Source organism: Arvicanthis niloticus, chromosome 12, assembly GCF_011762505.2.
Source record: "Arvicanthis niloticus isolate mArvNil1 chromosome 12, mArvNil1.pat.X, whole genome shotgun sequence".
Taxonomy (NCBI): domain Eukaryota; kingdom Metazoa; phylum Chordata; class Mammalia; order Rodentia; family Muridae; genus Arvicanthis; species Arvicanthis niloticus.
In genome coordinates this window covers 23903307-23919408 of record NC_047669.1, presented here as the reverse complement: position 1 = coordinate 23919408, position 16102 = coordinate 23903307, and the positions used below count along the sequence as shown (strand labels likewise).

General features: G+C 35.6%; 1 protein-coding gene across 8 annotated transcripts in view; it reads left to right on the top strand.

Annotated features, from left to right (window-relative positions):
- Positions 1-16102, top strand: part of Stxbp5l (syntaxin binding protein 5L) — a 286076-nt gene that overhangs the window by 46797 nt on the left and 223177 nt on the right. For all 8 annotated transcript variants that reach the window (XM_034515170.2, XM_076942909.1, XM_034515168.2 and 5 more), the window contains exons 4-5: positions 9281-9362; positions 15036-15136. In XM_034515170.2, the coding sequence (XP_034371061.1) occupies positions 9281-9362; positions 15036-15136 (183 nt within the window). The remainder of the gene's footprint in view (positions 1-9280; positions 9363-15035; positions 15137-16102) is intronic.

The following is a 16102-nucleotide window of genomic DNA, read 5'->3' as shown; positions in this document are numbered from 1 at the left end:
AAAGAGTTAACCCATTTCTGGTACTGGGATTTCACTTGCTAGCATGTGCTGTCTAGTTGGGCATTGTCCTCCCATTGTAGGGTAACTCCATTAAATTCTTTTTATATGTGTATGTGTACATGAATATATTTTCTGAAGCTACTACAGTAGCAGGTTTCCCTGTGGCTTTTTCAAAAGTCCTTAGTGTTAGTTATCCCTCCCCATGGTCCTTCCTCATTTAATAGAGTCTATTATGCTCTCCCACCCCAATTTCATTCTCCCTCTTAAGCTCTTTAGTCGATGAATGCAATCCATTTACATTTAAGGCACACCAGGCAAAACCATTATGACTGTTGTTTTGTCAGTTGTCCTCTTGATGTTTTGAATATTCTGGTTGTTATTGTTATTTTTCTTCCTTTTTTAAATTGCTAATAGAGATTTTGTGGTCCATTGCTCTGCTAAGGGTCGAGTCTTTCCTTTTTCTCTCTTATGAGTCTTCTCTTCTGGTGAGTTTTGTATTTTCATAATAGCAGTTATCTTTTAATTTTAGATTAGAACTTCCTAAACCATATTTTGTAATGATGCAGTAGTCATGACTTCTTTGAGTTTTTACATTTCTTTATTTCTCCTTTGTATCTGAAAATCTTTGCAATGTCTTGCTTAGAAGTTGTTTTCTTCCAGAAGATAGATTATTTTGTTCTCTCTTGGCATGTAAAGTGTTGCTGAGAAATATTTTACTTTAGTGGTGGTATTCTTAAGTGTGACCAGCCTTCTTTCTTTTAGAATGATTCCTTTCTTTCTTTCTTTCTTCCTTCCTTCCTTCCTTCCTTCCTTTCTTTCTTTCTTTTTCTCTCTCTCTCTCTTTTCCTTTCTTTCTCTCTTTCTTTCTTTCTTTCTTTCTTTCTTTCTTTCTTTCTTTCTTTCTTTCTTTCTTTCTTCACTTTACATCCCAATATCAGACCCCCCACATATACAGCCCCTCCTCCAATCCTATGAGAAGAAGAGTCCCCCCTGCTGGGTATCAATCCCTCCCCCCCCCCCCCCAAGTCACTGCAGGACTTGGTGTACCCTCTCCCATTGAGGCCAGACAAGGCAGCCCAGTTAGGGGACCAGAATCCACAGACAGGCAACAGATTCAGGAACAGCTCTTGCTCCAGTTGTTGGGGGACCTACATGAAGACCAAGCTGCATATCTACTTATATGAGCAGGGGTCTAGTGACCAGACATTTTATTCTTAGAGGTTTTAGCATTTTCTTGTCTTAAACCTTAAATTTTCAGTGTGTGTGTGTGTGTGTGTGTGTGTGTGTGTGTGTGTGTGTATACGCATGCCTGTGGAAGCCAATTGGGGTCAGCTGTCTTTCTGCATTGATCAGCAGTTTATTTATTGAAGCATGGTTTCTTGCTGAACCTAGAACTCATATTTCTAGCTAGTCTAGCTAGCCAGCTGGACCTGGGGAATCCCTTGTTTATACACCCTGAGTGCTGGGATTACAGGTAGCCTGGTTTTTCCACAGGTTTCGGGGAGCTAGGTGCCAAAAGTGATTTCTACTGGGTTACCTCCTCAGCCTAAACATATATGTTTGGCAGTTTAATATTAATATGCTCTTTTCTGGTTGTATTTACTTATAGTTTAATAAGTATCCTGGTCCTATTGATAATCAACTTTCTTAAGTTTAGGGGAAATTTCACCGATTTTATTGAATAGATGGCTTGGTTACTTTTCATGCTGTTGCATGTAGCTTTTGTGCTATCCACCTTTGCCTGGCTATCAGCCCCCGCCCAGCTTCCCTTGAATCCATGGATAAAAGACGCACATGCACACAGACATGCACATGCACACACACAGTTGTTCATTTTCAACTTGCCTTCTTGGTACAATTGCTGGGCACTACTATCTCCTGCCTGGAAAAGTGTGCCCTTATTACTATTCTTAGCTCCACTCCTCCCACCTGCCCTAACTTTAGTTGTTCAGTTAAGTCTAGTAGTCCCTGCTAAACATTCCTGACCACTTGCCTGTGGGAGTGGCCTTTGTGGTTGCTCCTCCTAAGACCTCACATGGCTGCTTAGTTCTTCTATCTCCAAAGCATAGTGAACCCTGCCCCCTCCCTTGTGCCTGTCTGCTTTTCCTCCAGGGACTGGGAAGTCCTTCATATTCCCTTCATATTCCCTTCATCCAGCAATTGGCCCATGGCTTTCTTTACTGACAGATCAAGAACCAATTGGGGACCAGGACCTTAGCATCAGAACCACCCCTACATCATGCTGCTGTGATGAAATATCTAAGATAGGCGACTTAAGGAAAGAAGGATTGATTTTGGCTCAGAGTCTGACTGTTTAGTTCATTGTAATGAGCAGAAGCCATTGCTGCAGAAACGGGAGTCAGCTGGCCATATTTCATCTGCCACCAGGAAGCAGAGCAGTGAATCCTGGTATTTCCCTTGCTTTCTATTTTTTATTTACTCCAAGACCCCAGTGCGAGAGACACATTCAAAGTGGGTTTTTCCTTTGAAGTTAAAACCTTTCTGGAAAAACCTGCTCACCCCTACTTGGAGGTGTTTCCAGGGTGATTCTAGTCCAGTAAAAATGATAATGAACTAGCTATGGAAATAGGTTTTCTGTGTTCTTCCTTTCATGTACTCCCCAAACTCAAAAGTATGTTTATTTGATGTCTCAAAAATTTCAAAGGCCATTTTCGATTTTTTAAATTTTTTTTTCGTTTCGTTTTCTGGGATCATTCAAGAGACTTGTCTTCAGGTTTGGATATTCTTTGTTATGCTTGATCTAGTCTGTTATTGAGAATTTTACCTGTATCTTTAAATTTGACTTATTCAGTTCATTTCTGAAATGCCTGTCTGAGATTTATTTTCAAAACCTTTCTATCTTTGCTGCACTTCTCACTCACATCATGATTTGTTCACCTGCTTTGTTGTATCATCTCTCTTTGTTCTCTTCAATTTAACTCATTTTCTTTACAGTCATTCCTTAAAATTCTCCCTTGGATACTGCACTCTTATCCTTTACTTTGAAGTCTAGAGCATCAATTGTGTTTCTTTGAAGGTGCCATATTAATTTTTGGGGGGGAGTATTTTGTTTTTATAACTCTACATTAAGATTTATGTATTAGGTAGATCAGCAGTCTCTACTATTTTTTTTTTTTATAAAATAGGCTTTTTAATTCTTTATTTTATATTTTTGAGATTATAATTTAATTACAACATTTCTTCCTTATTTCCTCCTCCCCCCAAGGCCCTGCCATATACCTCTTTCCACTCTTCTTCAAATTCATGGTCTTTATTTTTTTTTAACTAATTGTTATTACATACATATGTATATATATATACATATGTATTCCTAAATATAACCTGTTTAAACCATGTAATGCTATCTTTATGTATGTTTTCAGGGCTGACACTTTGGCTCTAGACCACTAATCGGTGTGCTCTTCCCTGAGGAGAGCCACCTCTTCCAAGCCCAGCTTTGATCAGTTGTCTGTAATTCACAGACATAGTTGTCTGTGTAAGATTGAGTCTTTCTGCGATTCTTTTTCTGATCAGTTTGGCATGTTCATTTCTGTCATCTTTGTTCAGTTACACTTGGGCAGTTATGAGTATTACTTCTGACGTTACTAGGAAACACAATCTCACAGCATATCCAATTATCCAAAACATCCAAATCCTTGGATACTCTGACTCTTACAATCTTTCTACTACCTCTTCTTCAATATCCCCTGAGCCTTAGATTTGGGAGTGCTTTTGCATGTATCCATTGAGTCAGGGCTCCATAGCTTTTCATTTTGGAGGCCTCTGGAGTGCCCTATCTGTGATTTGAGAGGCAATAAGAAGCACAAGAACTCTTTGCTATATCTTTCCTAAGATTACCAGTCTTTCTACATTATAGAGTCTTTCTAAGCTTGTTTATAATGTTACCTCTAGGATGTTTTTGTTTTATGGAAGGAGGGATTAAATGGAGCAACTGTATTTTGGCAGAATGTGAAGATTCTATCCCAATATTTTCTATCTATTATTTGTATTAATTGTATCTTCATTCCCATTCAGTTTAAAATATTTTAAAAAGTAAATAAACAAGTTAATTAATGGAAAAATATTTTTAAAATTCTGCTTGATTTGTTTTCTTAAATTCTGTGTTATTTATATTAATTTAGCATTCAAGTATCACATATTTCCCCAGAAACCTTTATATCTTGAGTCCTAGTTTAATTCTGTTATGGTAAGAGAATGTATTTTGTATAACCTGAGTTCTTTTTATACTAACTGAAGCTTTTATTATATCCCTGTATATTGTCCTATTGATAAATGTTAACTGTGTTTGCAGTTGTTGAGTAGATTGTTCTATAAATGTCAGTTAGGTCGAACTGATTTATGATATTGTTCAAATCTGTATTTGTACTGACCTTCTATCTACTTCCTTATTATTAAGACAGTGGCATTAAAATCTCCCATTACAACTGTAGATTGATCTACTTATATTTATAGTTCTATCATTTTTTACTTTATGAATTTTTTAGCTCTGTCATTAGATATATAAACATTTTGAAGTAAATCTTCTTGACACATTTAAAATTTTTTTATATTAGTAAATGATTTTATGTCCCCAGTAATATTTTTTGATCTAAAAATCTACTTTCCCAAGTGAACATAGACACTCTCTTTTGGTTAGTCTTAGTATAGTATATCTTTGAAAATATATAGTCTATTTTTAGCTTACTATATTTAAAATTTGTTTATTATAAGAAGCATAAAATTTGTGTTTCTTAGTTGTTGTACAGTTTGACAATCTCTGCCTTTGAAAAATAAAATAGATCTTATAATGTGAAAAACAGAGTTACATTTTAATGATTATTCTTTTAAGAATTATCACTTCTGCTATATAACATATTTAGTTAATTTTTACTTCAGATTTATTTACTTTTTATTTTTATTTATGTGTATGGTGTATTGGTGTTTTACTATCATGTATGTCTGTGTACCATGTGATTATGCCCAGGGAGACCAGAAGATAGTATTGGATTCCTGGAACTGGATTTAGACATGATTATGAACTACCATGTTGGTGGTAGGAATTGTACCTGGGTCTTCTGGGGGAGCAATCAGTTTTCTTACTTGCTATGCCATCTCTTCAGCCACCATTTTTTTTTATCTCGTTTTAAAAACTTATTGTAAAGTTATCTTTTAAATTTTGATATACTTTTATAAAATGTCTTAGGTAGGGTTTTATTGTCCATAGATGTCATGACCATATCAACTATTATAAAGGGAAACATTTAATTGGGGGATGGCTTACAGGTTCAGAAATTTAGTCCATTATTGTCATGACAACAGCACGTGGATATGCAGGCATACATGGTGCTGAAGAAACAGCTGAGAGTTTTACATCTTGATCGGCAGTCATCAGGAAGAGAGAGTGACACTGGGCCTGACTTGAGCTTCTGAAACCTCACAGCTCACTTATTGTAACATCCTCCCTCCTACAAGGCCATACCTATTCCAACAAAGCCATACCTCCAATAATGCCATTCCTCGATTCTACTGTGGCCATTTTCATTCAAACCACCACATTCCAAACCCTGGCCCCTCTAAGCTTATCATAATGCAAAATGCATTTAATCCAACTTCAAAAGTCCCCATAGTCTTTAACAGACTCAACCCTGTTTAAAAGTCCCAAGTCTCTTTGGACACTCATAGCAATTTTTTTAACTGTCACCTCTGTAAAGTCAAATAAAAACGCAGATCACATACTTCCAACATATAGCAATATAGAATATACATTGCCATTCCAAAAGAAATGAAAGGGTGCACGGTGAGGAAATACTGGACCAAAAAAAGACTGAAAACCAGCAGGGCAAACTCCAAACTTTGCATCTGATGCAAAGTTTGATCTGATGTCAAAGCACTCTCCAACTCCTTTCAGCTTTCTTGACTGCAACACACTTCTCTTTCTTGGGCTGGTTCCACTTCCTATTAGCAGCTCTCCTTGGCAGGTATCCCACAGCTCTGGCATCTCCAATGTCTCAGGGTCTTCAAGACCATTCAGGCTTCACCTTCACAGAATCACATGTGGCCTGTCTAGGCTTCATGTAGGGACAATCCTGGCATATGCCTGACTTCAGTGTCTCTCCTTAATCATGAAGAGAGATTTCATAACCGCTTTCTTGTATCCTTGACTGCAAAGCCAAAACCATGTGTCTGAGTTCTGCTGCCTGCTGGGGCTAAAACATGGCCTCTTTCAAATAGATTTTTACCAGCTTTCTGTTTTTCATGGTTTCCTTCAGTGCCTATGCTATGCAGTGTTTGGCTGTCCTGAAACTCAATCTGTAGACCAGACTGTCCTTGAACTCAGAAACCCACCTGCCTCTGCTTCCAGAGCGCTAGGATTAAAGGCACCACCCCTGACCATAAGCTTCTCTTTAATTCCTTTTTACAAGTTGGAAGACTGGGTGAGGCCTTGCCATGAGGTCAACACTCCCTTTATTCCATTTAACATCAGGCTTTCCTTTAATCTGTTTATCTCCTTGGACTGACTTACCTCCATTCTACTTCCTGGTGTCCCCATTTCTCCTCAAACTGTACATTTGTATTTTTCCTTGCTCAGCCTTTTCCTTTTCATTATAGATCTGTGTAAAAGTGAACACTAATAACCACAAACAGAGTCAATGTTAGGCTTTTTTGAGATTTCCTCAGGCAGATTACTCAGACGAGGGCAAAAAGCAACCACATTCTTAGCCAAAGTATTACCAGAACAATCACATACAAGCATTCTTCTCCTTTCTAAAACCTCCTGAGCCAGGCCCCACAGTGCAAATAACCCTGAGCACCACTGTGTTCCATGCTCTTACTAGTATATAGCCCATTAAGTCCCACTTGAAGCATTCAACTACTTTTCAAATCCAAAGTTCTAAAGTCCACATTCCTCCAAACAAAAGCATGGTCAGGCCTATCACAGCAATACCACAGTCCCTTGTACCAAGTTATGGGTTTTATTGCTGTGACTAGATGCCATGGCCACAATTCATAAACAAAAATAAGCTGGCTCCAGAGTGCAACAATTCTTTTGTCTCATCTTTTCAAGTGCTGAGATTGCAGGCTAGAGCCACTAAATCAGCCTCACTTCTATATTTTTTAAAAGAATTTCTGTAGGCATTGTATAGTTTAACTATTGCTTTTTATCTCTGATCTGACATTTATTGCATTTTAATTGGAGTATAAATAGCTTGTTTATAATGTGGAATTGGTGTGGTTGAATCAAACCTAGGGTCTTGCAGATTGTTTTCTAGTTCTCTTACTAGATCTGTTTTCTACCCCTTTTCTATTTGATTACGAGTTTCAAAAACTGGTTTTACCTCCTCTCAGCATTACTTAGTTGCCTAAAATTCTTCGTGTAGTGTTCAGTCCTCTTGGGCTCTGCCCCACCACCTTCCCTGGTCTATTCCTATTGTCTTTGGAGAAAAGAGAAGGGGGATATGATATAATTATATTATAATCTCAACAAAAAATATATTTTAAAACTGATTTTATTTGATCTCATTGGTAGACATATTAACTAACTAACTTATTTGACTCTCCTTTTAAGGAAGTACTAGAACCACCTTTATGTAGGAGATAAGTTTTCCTCAATTCGGAGGGAATGTTTTTCTTAGTATTTTGCATGACTAGTCTGTGAATTTGGGGGTTTCCACTTTGGATGATGGGCAAAATGAAAATTTTCTGGTTTCACTTATCTTGCCCTTGTTTTGTTTGTTTCTTTCTTGCTTTATTCTTCAAGAAGGATTTATCATTGTTGTTTGTTTGTATTTGGTCTGGTTTGTTCTTCAAGATGTAGGTTATTTCATTTTTGTTTTTGTCGTTTCCTACTTTCAAACAGTTTCTATAAATCTAGTCCCTGTTTTACATTTTGCTCCACTTATGTCTGCATTCCAATAGATTCCTGAAATATTCCAGCCTGTCTCCTTTTTACCTTGCTTTCTGGCCTTGTAAATTCTCTTTGTTCTTAGTGCACCCCCTAATTTATTCTGTCTTTTCAACAAAGGGAATCTGCTACATTACATAGCCCTATATTGTGGCCTGGATAGTCTCTATAGAGTGCTCTGGAACAGTCATAAGTGTACGTCTTCCCTACAGTCTTCCAGCATTTCTTACTTTTGTCTTTTGTTCCCTTTCTGACTTATAGATTCACTTTCTTTATATAAACATTTTCCCTTCCCAGGAACCACCATCATTCCTCATTAGATATACAATGTTTGACAGCTGCAGTGTGCATGAATCTAGTTACATCAGTGTTGCTTATACTGTTTAGTTGCTTGAGGAGAAGGATAAATCTGCCCCATTTATTTACAATGACTGGAAATAGTTACCTTAGCATGCAATTTTTTATATTTATGAAAAGAAAATAATGACTATATGTAGAACTATGTCACTTGGTAAGGAATACATTGATACATTTGTTCTGTGATGTTTGATTTTTTTCTCTTCTTACAATCTTCCACCATTTACCCTCTTTTTCTCTTTTGTTCCATTTCTGACTTACAGGTTAAATTTTAAAATGTAAACTGAAAATATATTGCTACTATTTCTTAATATCTGTCTTTAAAATCTTATTTTTAGTGCAGAAACTATTTTATACATTGCATGTTAATCTATTTCTTTATAATCTATTGATTTAAAAATATTGTTAGAAGGGCTTTGTACATATCAATATGTACAAATATATTTAATATTTGTACATACTTAATACTTTTAACTTATACTTAATATATTTAAGTATATTAAATTGTTTTGTTTTGTGACAAGATCCCTTTATGTTGTTCTAGCAGTTCTGGAACTCACTATATAAACCAGACTGTCCTGGAACTCACAGAGATCCTCCTACCTTTGCCTCTCAAGTGTTGAAATTAAAGGCATGTAACACCATGGCCAGCTAATATGTTAAACATTTTATGATTTCATTTATTGCATTAAAATCTTTCAATTGTTGGAACCTACTCTGGGGAAAGAAATGTTTAATCAGATGAATACTAAGAAATGAGATGTGTCTGGATTCCCAATTCTTGTTTTACTTTGATGGGAAGTAAACACCTTCCTTCTGATGTTTTACTAAAATTCTTCTAATTGTTAGAATATTACTCATTTATACTGTACAATTAAGTTTGTGTAAAGTAAAATAGTTCAACTTAAAAATAAGAACAATGAAAAGTCAAAACATTAGTTTCTAAATAATTCAGATTCGTGTTCACTTTTTAATATATGTGCTAACTCAAATGTTAGAATCCTTGACTTTTATTGTTAGACTTGGAAGGCCTGGTGTTGACTGTTACTGCCAACATGAAAGCGGTGCGGCTGTCTTGCAGCTCCAATTCCTCATCAATGAGGTAAGAAGTCTTTTCTTTCTTTCCTGTTTCAACCATACATGCACAGAGTATTTGTGATTACTTAAAACACAAAATGCACACAGTCACACTCACAGACTATTACAGGTTTGAGTATTCCTTATCCAAAATGGTTGACTCTAAAATGTTTATAGATTTTTGATTTTTTATTATTGAATATTTGAATATATAGTGAGATATCTTGCATAAGAGAGCCAAGTCTAAACATTAAATTTATTTATATTATATGTATACCTTATACACATAGTCTGATGGTAATTTTGTACATTTTATTTCAATGCTCTTACATTTTGAATGTAACCATAGTAGATGAGGTATGGAATTTTCCCTCTGTGGAAAAGTTTAACTTTTGGAGCAGCTGGAATTTTGTAAATTTGAATATGGATGTTCAACCTGTACTTGATATAATTCTTTTTGATATTATGGGTTTAGATATTTAAAAATACAGATGTATACATTATTACTGATGTTCATATTTTTTCATTTCCTATATTAAAATTTAAATTTAATCTTAAATTTAAAATTTAATATAAAAATATTACATTTAAACTAGAAAATATTAAACTTAAGAGGAAAATATTTTATCAATCAGAAGACCCTTTTATTGTGACTCTATCATAATTTTTAAATTTATTTAATATTTTCTAAACCATTAAGCTTTCTCTCTACTCACTCTCTTCCCACCAATTTAAATATTTTGCTTGTATCTTCATTGAAAGTATCTTTTTATTTACCAGTAGGCTTTTATCTGTATAATCCATACATTGTTTTTCTGTGTAAATGCATTTATCTTTTATTTTCATACATACTTATTGGTTTATGTATATATATTTTATGTGTCCATAGGTATTATAGGAAATAGCTTCCTAAATTTTTAGAAACAGAGTATGCATTTAGAAAGCTAAGAAAGTTTGTAGTTCTTAGTTGAAGACAACTTAGAGTCATCTTCAGTCAGATTTTTTCGAGTGGCTCCTGCTGTTGTGCACAGCTCTCTTATCTTAAATGAGCCAGTCAGTATAACCAGTAATAATGACGCTGGCAAGGACTGACTTTATTTTGATCAAACTTTTTCAGAGAGTTATCATGTCCTTATGACTGACAAATCAAATATATTTCTCATTGTGGGCAACCTTCGTGCAGAGTATCACAGACATGGAAGGAGGAAAACAGAAAACATCAGTGTCGTAGCCAGCCACTATGACCTGAAACGCCTAGCTCTCTGTTAGACTATTCTGCAGTTCCTAGTTGAGGGATTGTAGTATTTTGACTTCTGCATATATATTCTAATATGCATGATTTACTTCAGTGTGGTTTGCTCTTAGTTTGTTTCTCAGTATTATCTTTGAGGCCCTAAGTTTGCTTTTGTGCTATATGAGGTTATGTAACTAAGTAAATAAAGACAAGCTTCAATCTCTTCATTTTGTTTATATTGATTTTTGTTACATACTCTCCATGACACACCCCACAATAATTTCTGGACTTTTCCCCATATCTTCTAGCTTCTGATCCCATGGTCAGAAATGTAAAATCTTCCTTATTTATAGTTTTACATTGGTTTTTTTTAATTAATGGAAAGTTCATTTTGCTTCTATAAATGAAGCATAGGCAGTCTGCTTCTGAGCTTACTTTAGTCATATGTTTAGTGCTCCACTGATGTTAACATCTTAGTCTTAACACAGACTTAATAATACAGAGTTTCTTTGTAGATTAATCAGATGTCATACAGAAATATTATTCAGTTTATGTGGTTATATCATAATTCTGTTGAACTTGGTATATTTTTGTGTTGTAGAAAAGTATCTTATATATTATGTTTTATCAGTTTCATAATAATAACTTTATCTTTCTATTTTTACCCTTTCCCAAGTGAATGTCGGCCTCTCTCAGAGAGAAAATTGTTATTCTTACTGAATTAAAAAGTTGTAGTTCATTAAATGCTTTCAAGAAATATCAATAATTCTAGTTTATATGCAGAAAGCATTTGTAAATAACTCATCCAAACAAGTATAAAAATTCTCAATGCCTATATAAGGTAAATCTTATTTCATGGTGTGAAAATTTTTATGAGTTCATGTTAAAGTATATATTAATATGTATCCTTTAACATGAGTACTTATATATTAAAATTACATAAATTTAATGAAAATATCCTAACTATAATTTGTTATTATAAAGATACTGTTTTGTGAGATCCAAATACTAAATATATGATACAAAGAGAACTATCATGGGGTCCTATGCTGGCTGGTTTTATGTCAACTTGACACAAGGAGACTTATCTGAAAGGAGGGAATCTCAACTGAGAAAATGCCTACATAAGATACAACTATAAGGCATTTTCTAAAATTAATGATTGATCGGGAAGGCTCAGGTCACTGTGGGTGGGGTCATTTCTGGACTGGTAGCCCTGGGTTCTATAAGAAAGTAGACTGAGCAAGCCATGGGAAGCAAGCCAGTAAGCAGCACTCCTCCATGGCCTCTGCATCAGCTCCTGCCTCTAGGATCCTGCTCTGCTTGTGTTCCTGTCCTGATTTCCTTTGATTATTAATAGTACCATGGAAGTGTAAGCCAAATAAACCCCCTTTTTCCTATTTTCTTTGGTTATAGTGTTTCATCACAGCAATAGTAGCCCTAGGTTTGTGTTAGCATAGTGGGGTGTGGCTGTGATCATGGTTTAGGGAGGACTGTGGAAGCACTTTAGGAACATTGGATTAGAAGAGCTGTTGCGTGCTGAGAGCTCAGTGAGCTGTTCTGTAGGAGCTTGGAGATAAGAATGCTGAGAGCAGGGAGAAGATGGAGGTCTGGCCTGTGAAGTTTCAGAGGGAAATTTAAAGACTATGGGGCTGATTGCTATTTTAATTAAGATTCTGATGTCTGGTCAGCCTGGGTAGAAGAGTCGGTCATAATTAACAAGAAACCAGTACTATGAAAGTGAAACCTTTTTGTGACTCGGACAGTTGATGCTGGTTAGCTGAAGCTGAGTGATTAAGTGGTGATGAAGAAGAGACCAGCATCGCTGAGGTGAAATCCTCTGGAAAATGTTTCCTGAGAGCACAGAGAGGCTATGTTTCAGAGGCAGGCAAGGTTGTACCTCACACTGACAATCTAATTTGGTACTATAAGAATCACCCAGGTGGTGAATTTTTTGAAGTTATCAAGAGGTCATGGAGATCAGCTGAGTTTTGGCTGTGAGGGGCCAGGAGAAGCCATTAGTAGTGCAAACTCAGTGGCAGTTGAAGGCCCAGGACTGAAGGTGTCATGCAGAGAAGTTGAGGCTTGGCACCAAGAAGAGAGTCTATAAGAAGCTATTGGTGAAAGTGCAGCCTCATTTCAGTAGAAGATCCCAGCATTTTGGAGATATCAGTACTGTGGGATGACCACCAAGAACAACAGCAGCAGTGCATCAGGGCCAGCCAGAACCTAGAAAACAAGCTGTGTGCTACAGAGGGTGGAGCTGGATAAGTGACCCAAACCCTTTGGAGGAGTTCAGAAGATCCCAGACATTGGAGAGTTGGAGTTTGGTTTTGCTTTGGATTGTGCTTGTGCCCTGGTTCTTCCGTCTTGAAGTGAGAAAGTATTTATTATTTTTTTTTATTTTATTGAAGTCCACTGTTGATAGACCTTAAATTATAAAAGATTTTGGATCTTAAAAGAAATTGGCTATTTTAGTGGGATTGGAATTTTAATGTTTGAATTTGTGAAGACTATGGAACTTTGAACATTCTTTACATTTTTAATGTGAGATCTTGGGGACAAATAAAAAAGGAAGGATTGTAGCTTAACAATGATGTGTTTGTGTGTCAAGTTGATAAGAAGCCAGTTGTGTTGGCTAGTCTTATGTCAACTTGACACAAGCTAGAATTATTTGAAAGAAGGGAAACTCAACTGAGAAAATGCCTCCATAAGATACAACTGTAAGGCATTTTCCTAATTAGTGTTGGAGAAGGGCATGGGCTATTGTGGGTGGGGTCATCCCTTGGCTGGAAGTTCTGAGTTCTTAAGAAAGCAGGTTGAGCAAGCCATGGGAAGCAAGCCAGTAAGCCATGCCCCTTCCTGACCTCTGCCGCAGCTCCTACCTCCAGGATCCTGCTCTGTTTGATACCTGTCATAACTTCTCCTGGTGATAAACAGTGCTGCAGAAGTGTAAGCCAAATTAACCCTTTTCTCCACAAATTTCTTTAGTGTTTCATCATAGCAACCCTAACTAAGACAGGGACAGAGTGTTTTTGGTTTAGGAACTATTTTAGAAAGACATTTAGAGTCTTCTTCCTTCTAATTTCTGAATGAGAAATAAAGTTGGGAGTTTTGAAAACTTTTTCATATATAATATAAACAAGAGAGAGAGAGAGAGAGAATGAATGTTGGAAACTGTGTCATTATGAAAGATTAGTTGTAACAAACTTGTTTGAAAAATGTGCAAAACATTTTAGGTATTTTAAGACTACCATGCTTCTTCCAGATAACTATTTGAGAACACGTAGGACTCTCAGGTAGTTTTAGGTGACACTTCAGTTGGGAAGATATTACTATAGTTAAAGTTCGGATATATTTAAGGTGACCTTTAGATATCAGTGAAATAGTATATGTTAGTTATATGTGATACTTAGTTATCTACACATTTATTTTCTTCTACATTCAATGGTAGAATACATGGTATTGTATTTGAGATAGAATTAATTTGTAATTAATGGAATAGGATAAAATGATTTTAGTATTTTTCTAGTTATATTTAATTCAAGGTGAAGAAATATTTTATTGTGGGTGATATTTTACATCACAGATAAAGTCTTTTTAGACTATAAGCAGCAGGTCAAATTATAAAATACACAAATTTAAGGAATCATACATAATTTTTAGATACAAAGAAAAAAGAACAACTTTACATGTATATTTGATTAATAAAACTGAGTTTGGTATAGGTTTCTTTGTGAAGTTATATGGTATTTATGTGAATAGTAGAGACAAAAAGTTTAAACTCAGTTTTCCTGAAGGGAATAAAAAAATGCTTTAATAGTTACAATGATGCTGTTCTAGTTTGCTTTTTGCTGCTGTAATAAATGACAAAAAGCAACTTGGGGGAAAAATTGTGTCATTTCATCTAATAGGTTGCAATCTGTTACTGAGGGAAGTCAAAACAGGAACTCCAGCAGTGCAGTAACTTGAAGCAGAAGCCATGGAGGAATACTGTTGGCTGGTTTGCCCCCTCTTGCTCATGCTCAACCAGCTTTCTTATACAACCCATGACCAAAGTTGGGCACTGCTTATAATATTCTGAATCCTTCTACACCTATTAGCAATCAAGGAACCAGCCCCAGGCTTGGCACAGGTGGGTTTGATGGGGGCAGGTCTTCAGTTGAGGCCCTTCCTCCCAGGTGGCCAGAGCTTGTGTCAGTTGATACTAAAATCTCCATTATGGGTGGTATATTATTCCTCTCTAGTAGCAAATGGATATTTCTGAACAAGTCATTCTGACTATCCATATGTAGTAAGCCACTTGCCTCCTCAAATCAGCCTTCTTAAACTTAAGTATTATAATTTCCTTTCTTTTTTTCTAGGTTATATAAACACATATCTATCAAGCAATGTTAAGTCCAAAATGTATTGATTCTGCTATCCTAGTAGTAAAGTCACATACTTTGTCTTCTTCTGTCACAGGGCGCTTTGGTTAGTGCGAGTTCAGATGACACGCTTCATTTGTGGAATCTGAGACAGAAAAGGCCAGCCATTCTCCATTCTCTTAAGTTTAACAGAGAACGGTAAGATCATTTGTATGGAATAACTGTTGCATATGACAGAATTGGTTCTCCAGCAAGTTTAATAAAAGAAAAGACTTTTCCTTTATAAATCTATGCTGTTGTCAGTTTTTTTAAAAATAGAAAATGCATGATTGGGATAGATTTCAGCCATGTATGAAAATCTGAAATACCTTAACCTTTTGTTCTCTAAGCTATCAAACATCACTTCAGCAATCATATATTTTTTTTACCCTGGGTTAAGGCAATGAAAACTCAGACCTAAGATTCAAAAGTTAAGTAAAAACAATTTTATTTCACATATTTTGATTACATCATAAATCTCATCCTGACCCTCATCAATATTCTAATCCTGACCCTCTTATCTAAATACCATTTAAAAATATTTTTAATCTTTTTTAAAATCTAAATATCTTTTAGATAGAATACTGAACAAAAGTTTTAGAGTCTAAAATATGTCAGTTCTAATTAAACACTAAATTTTAGCATTGCCAAAGATGGCAATTTGATCAAAATTTAGTTCACATCATTTTAGAATGATCATAGCCAGGGGTTTATTTGAATGCAAATGGCAGAAGTTATTTTATTTGTGATAAGTTATATCACAATTTACTATTTCCTAGATCTAGATATATGCACATCCACTTAACGAACAGTCATCAGTGAGCATGTGAACAGTGAGGTGTGTACCTTAACTATGTAGAATAGTCTTATCATTGCTTGGGAAGCAACCAGACTTTTTACAGTGTATGGGAAGGCACATAGGAAAACCTGCGACTTTGAGAAACCTTTGAGAAATAAATTTGTATAGACTCACAAACACCATCCAAACCAAGATAAACACAGGAGGAAAGCAGTTTTAGCCTAAAGCCCCACATGGTGATTATTTTTTATTTTGTTGCATAATAATGGTTAAAAAGGAATCACTGCTATTTTGGAAGATTTTAATGAAGTATATATGTCTTTATA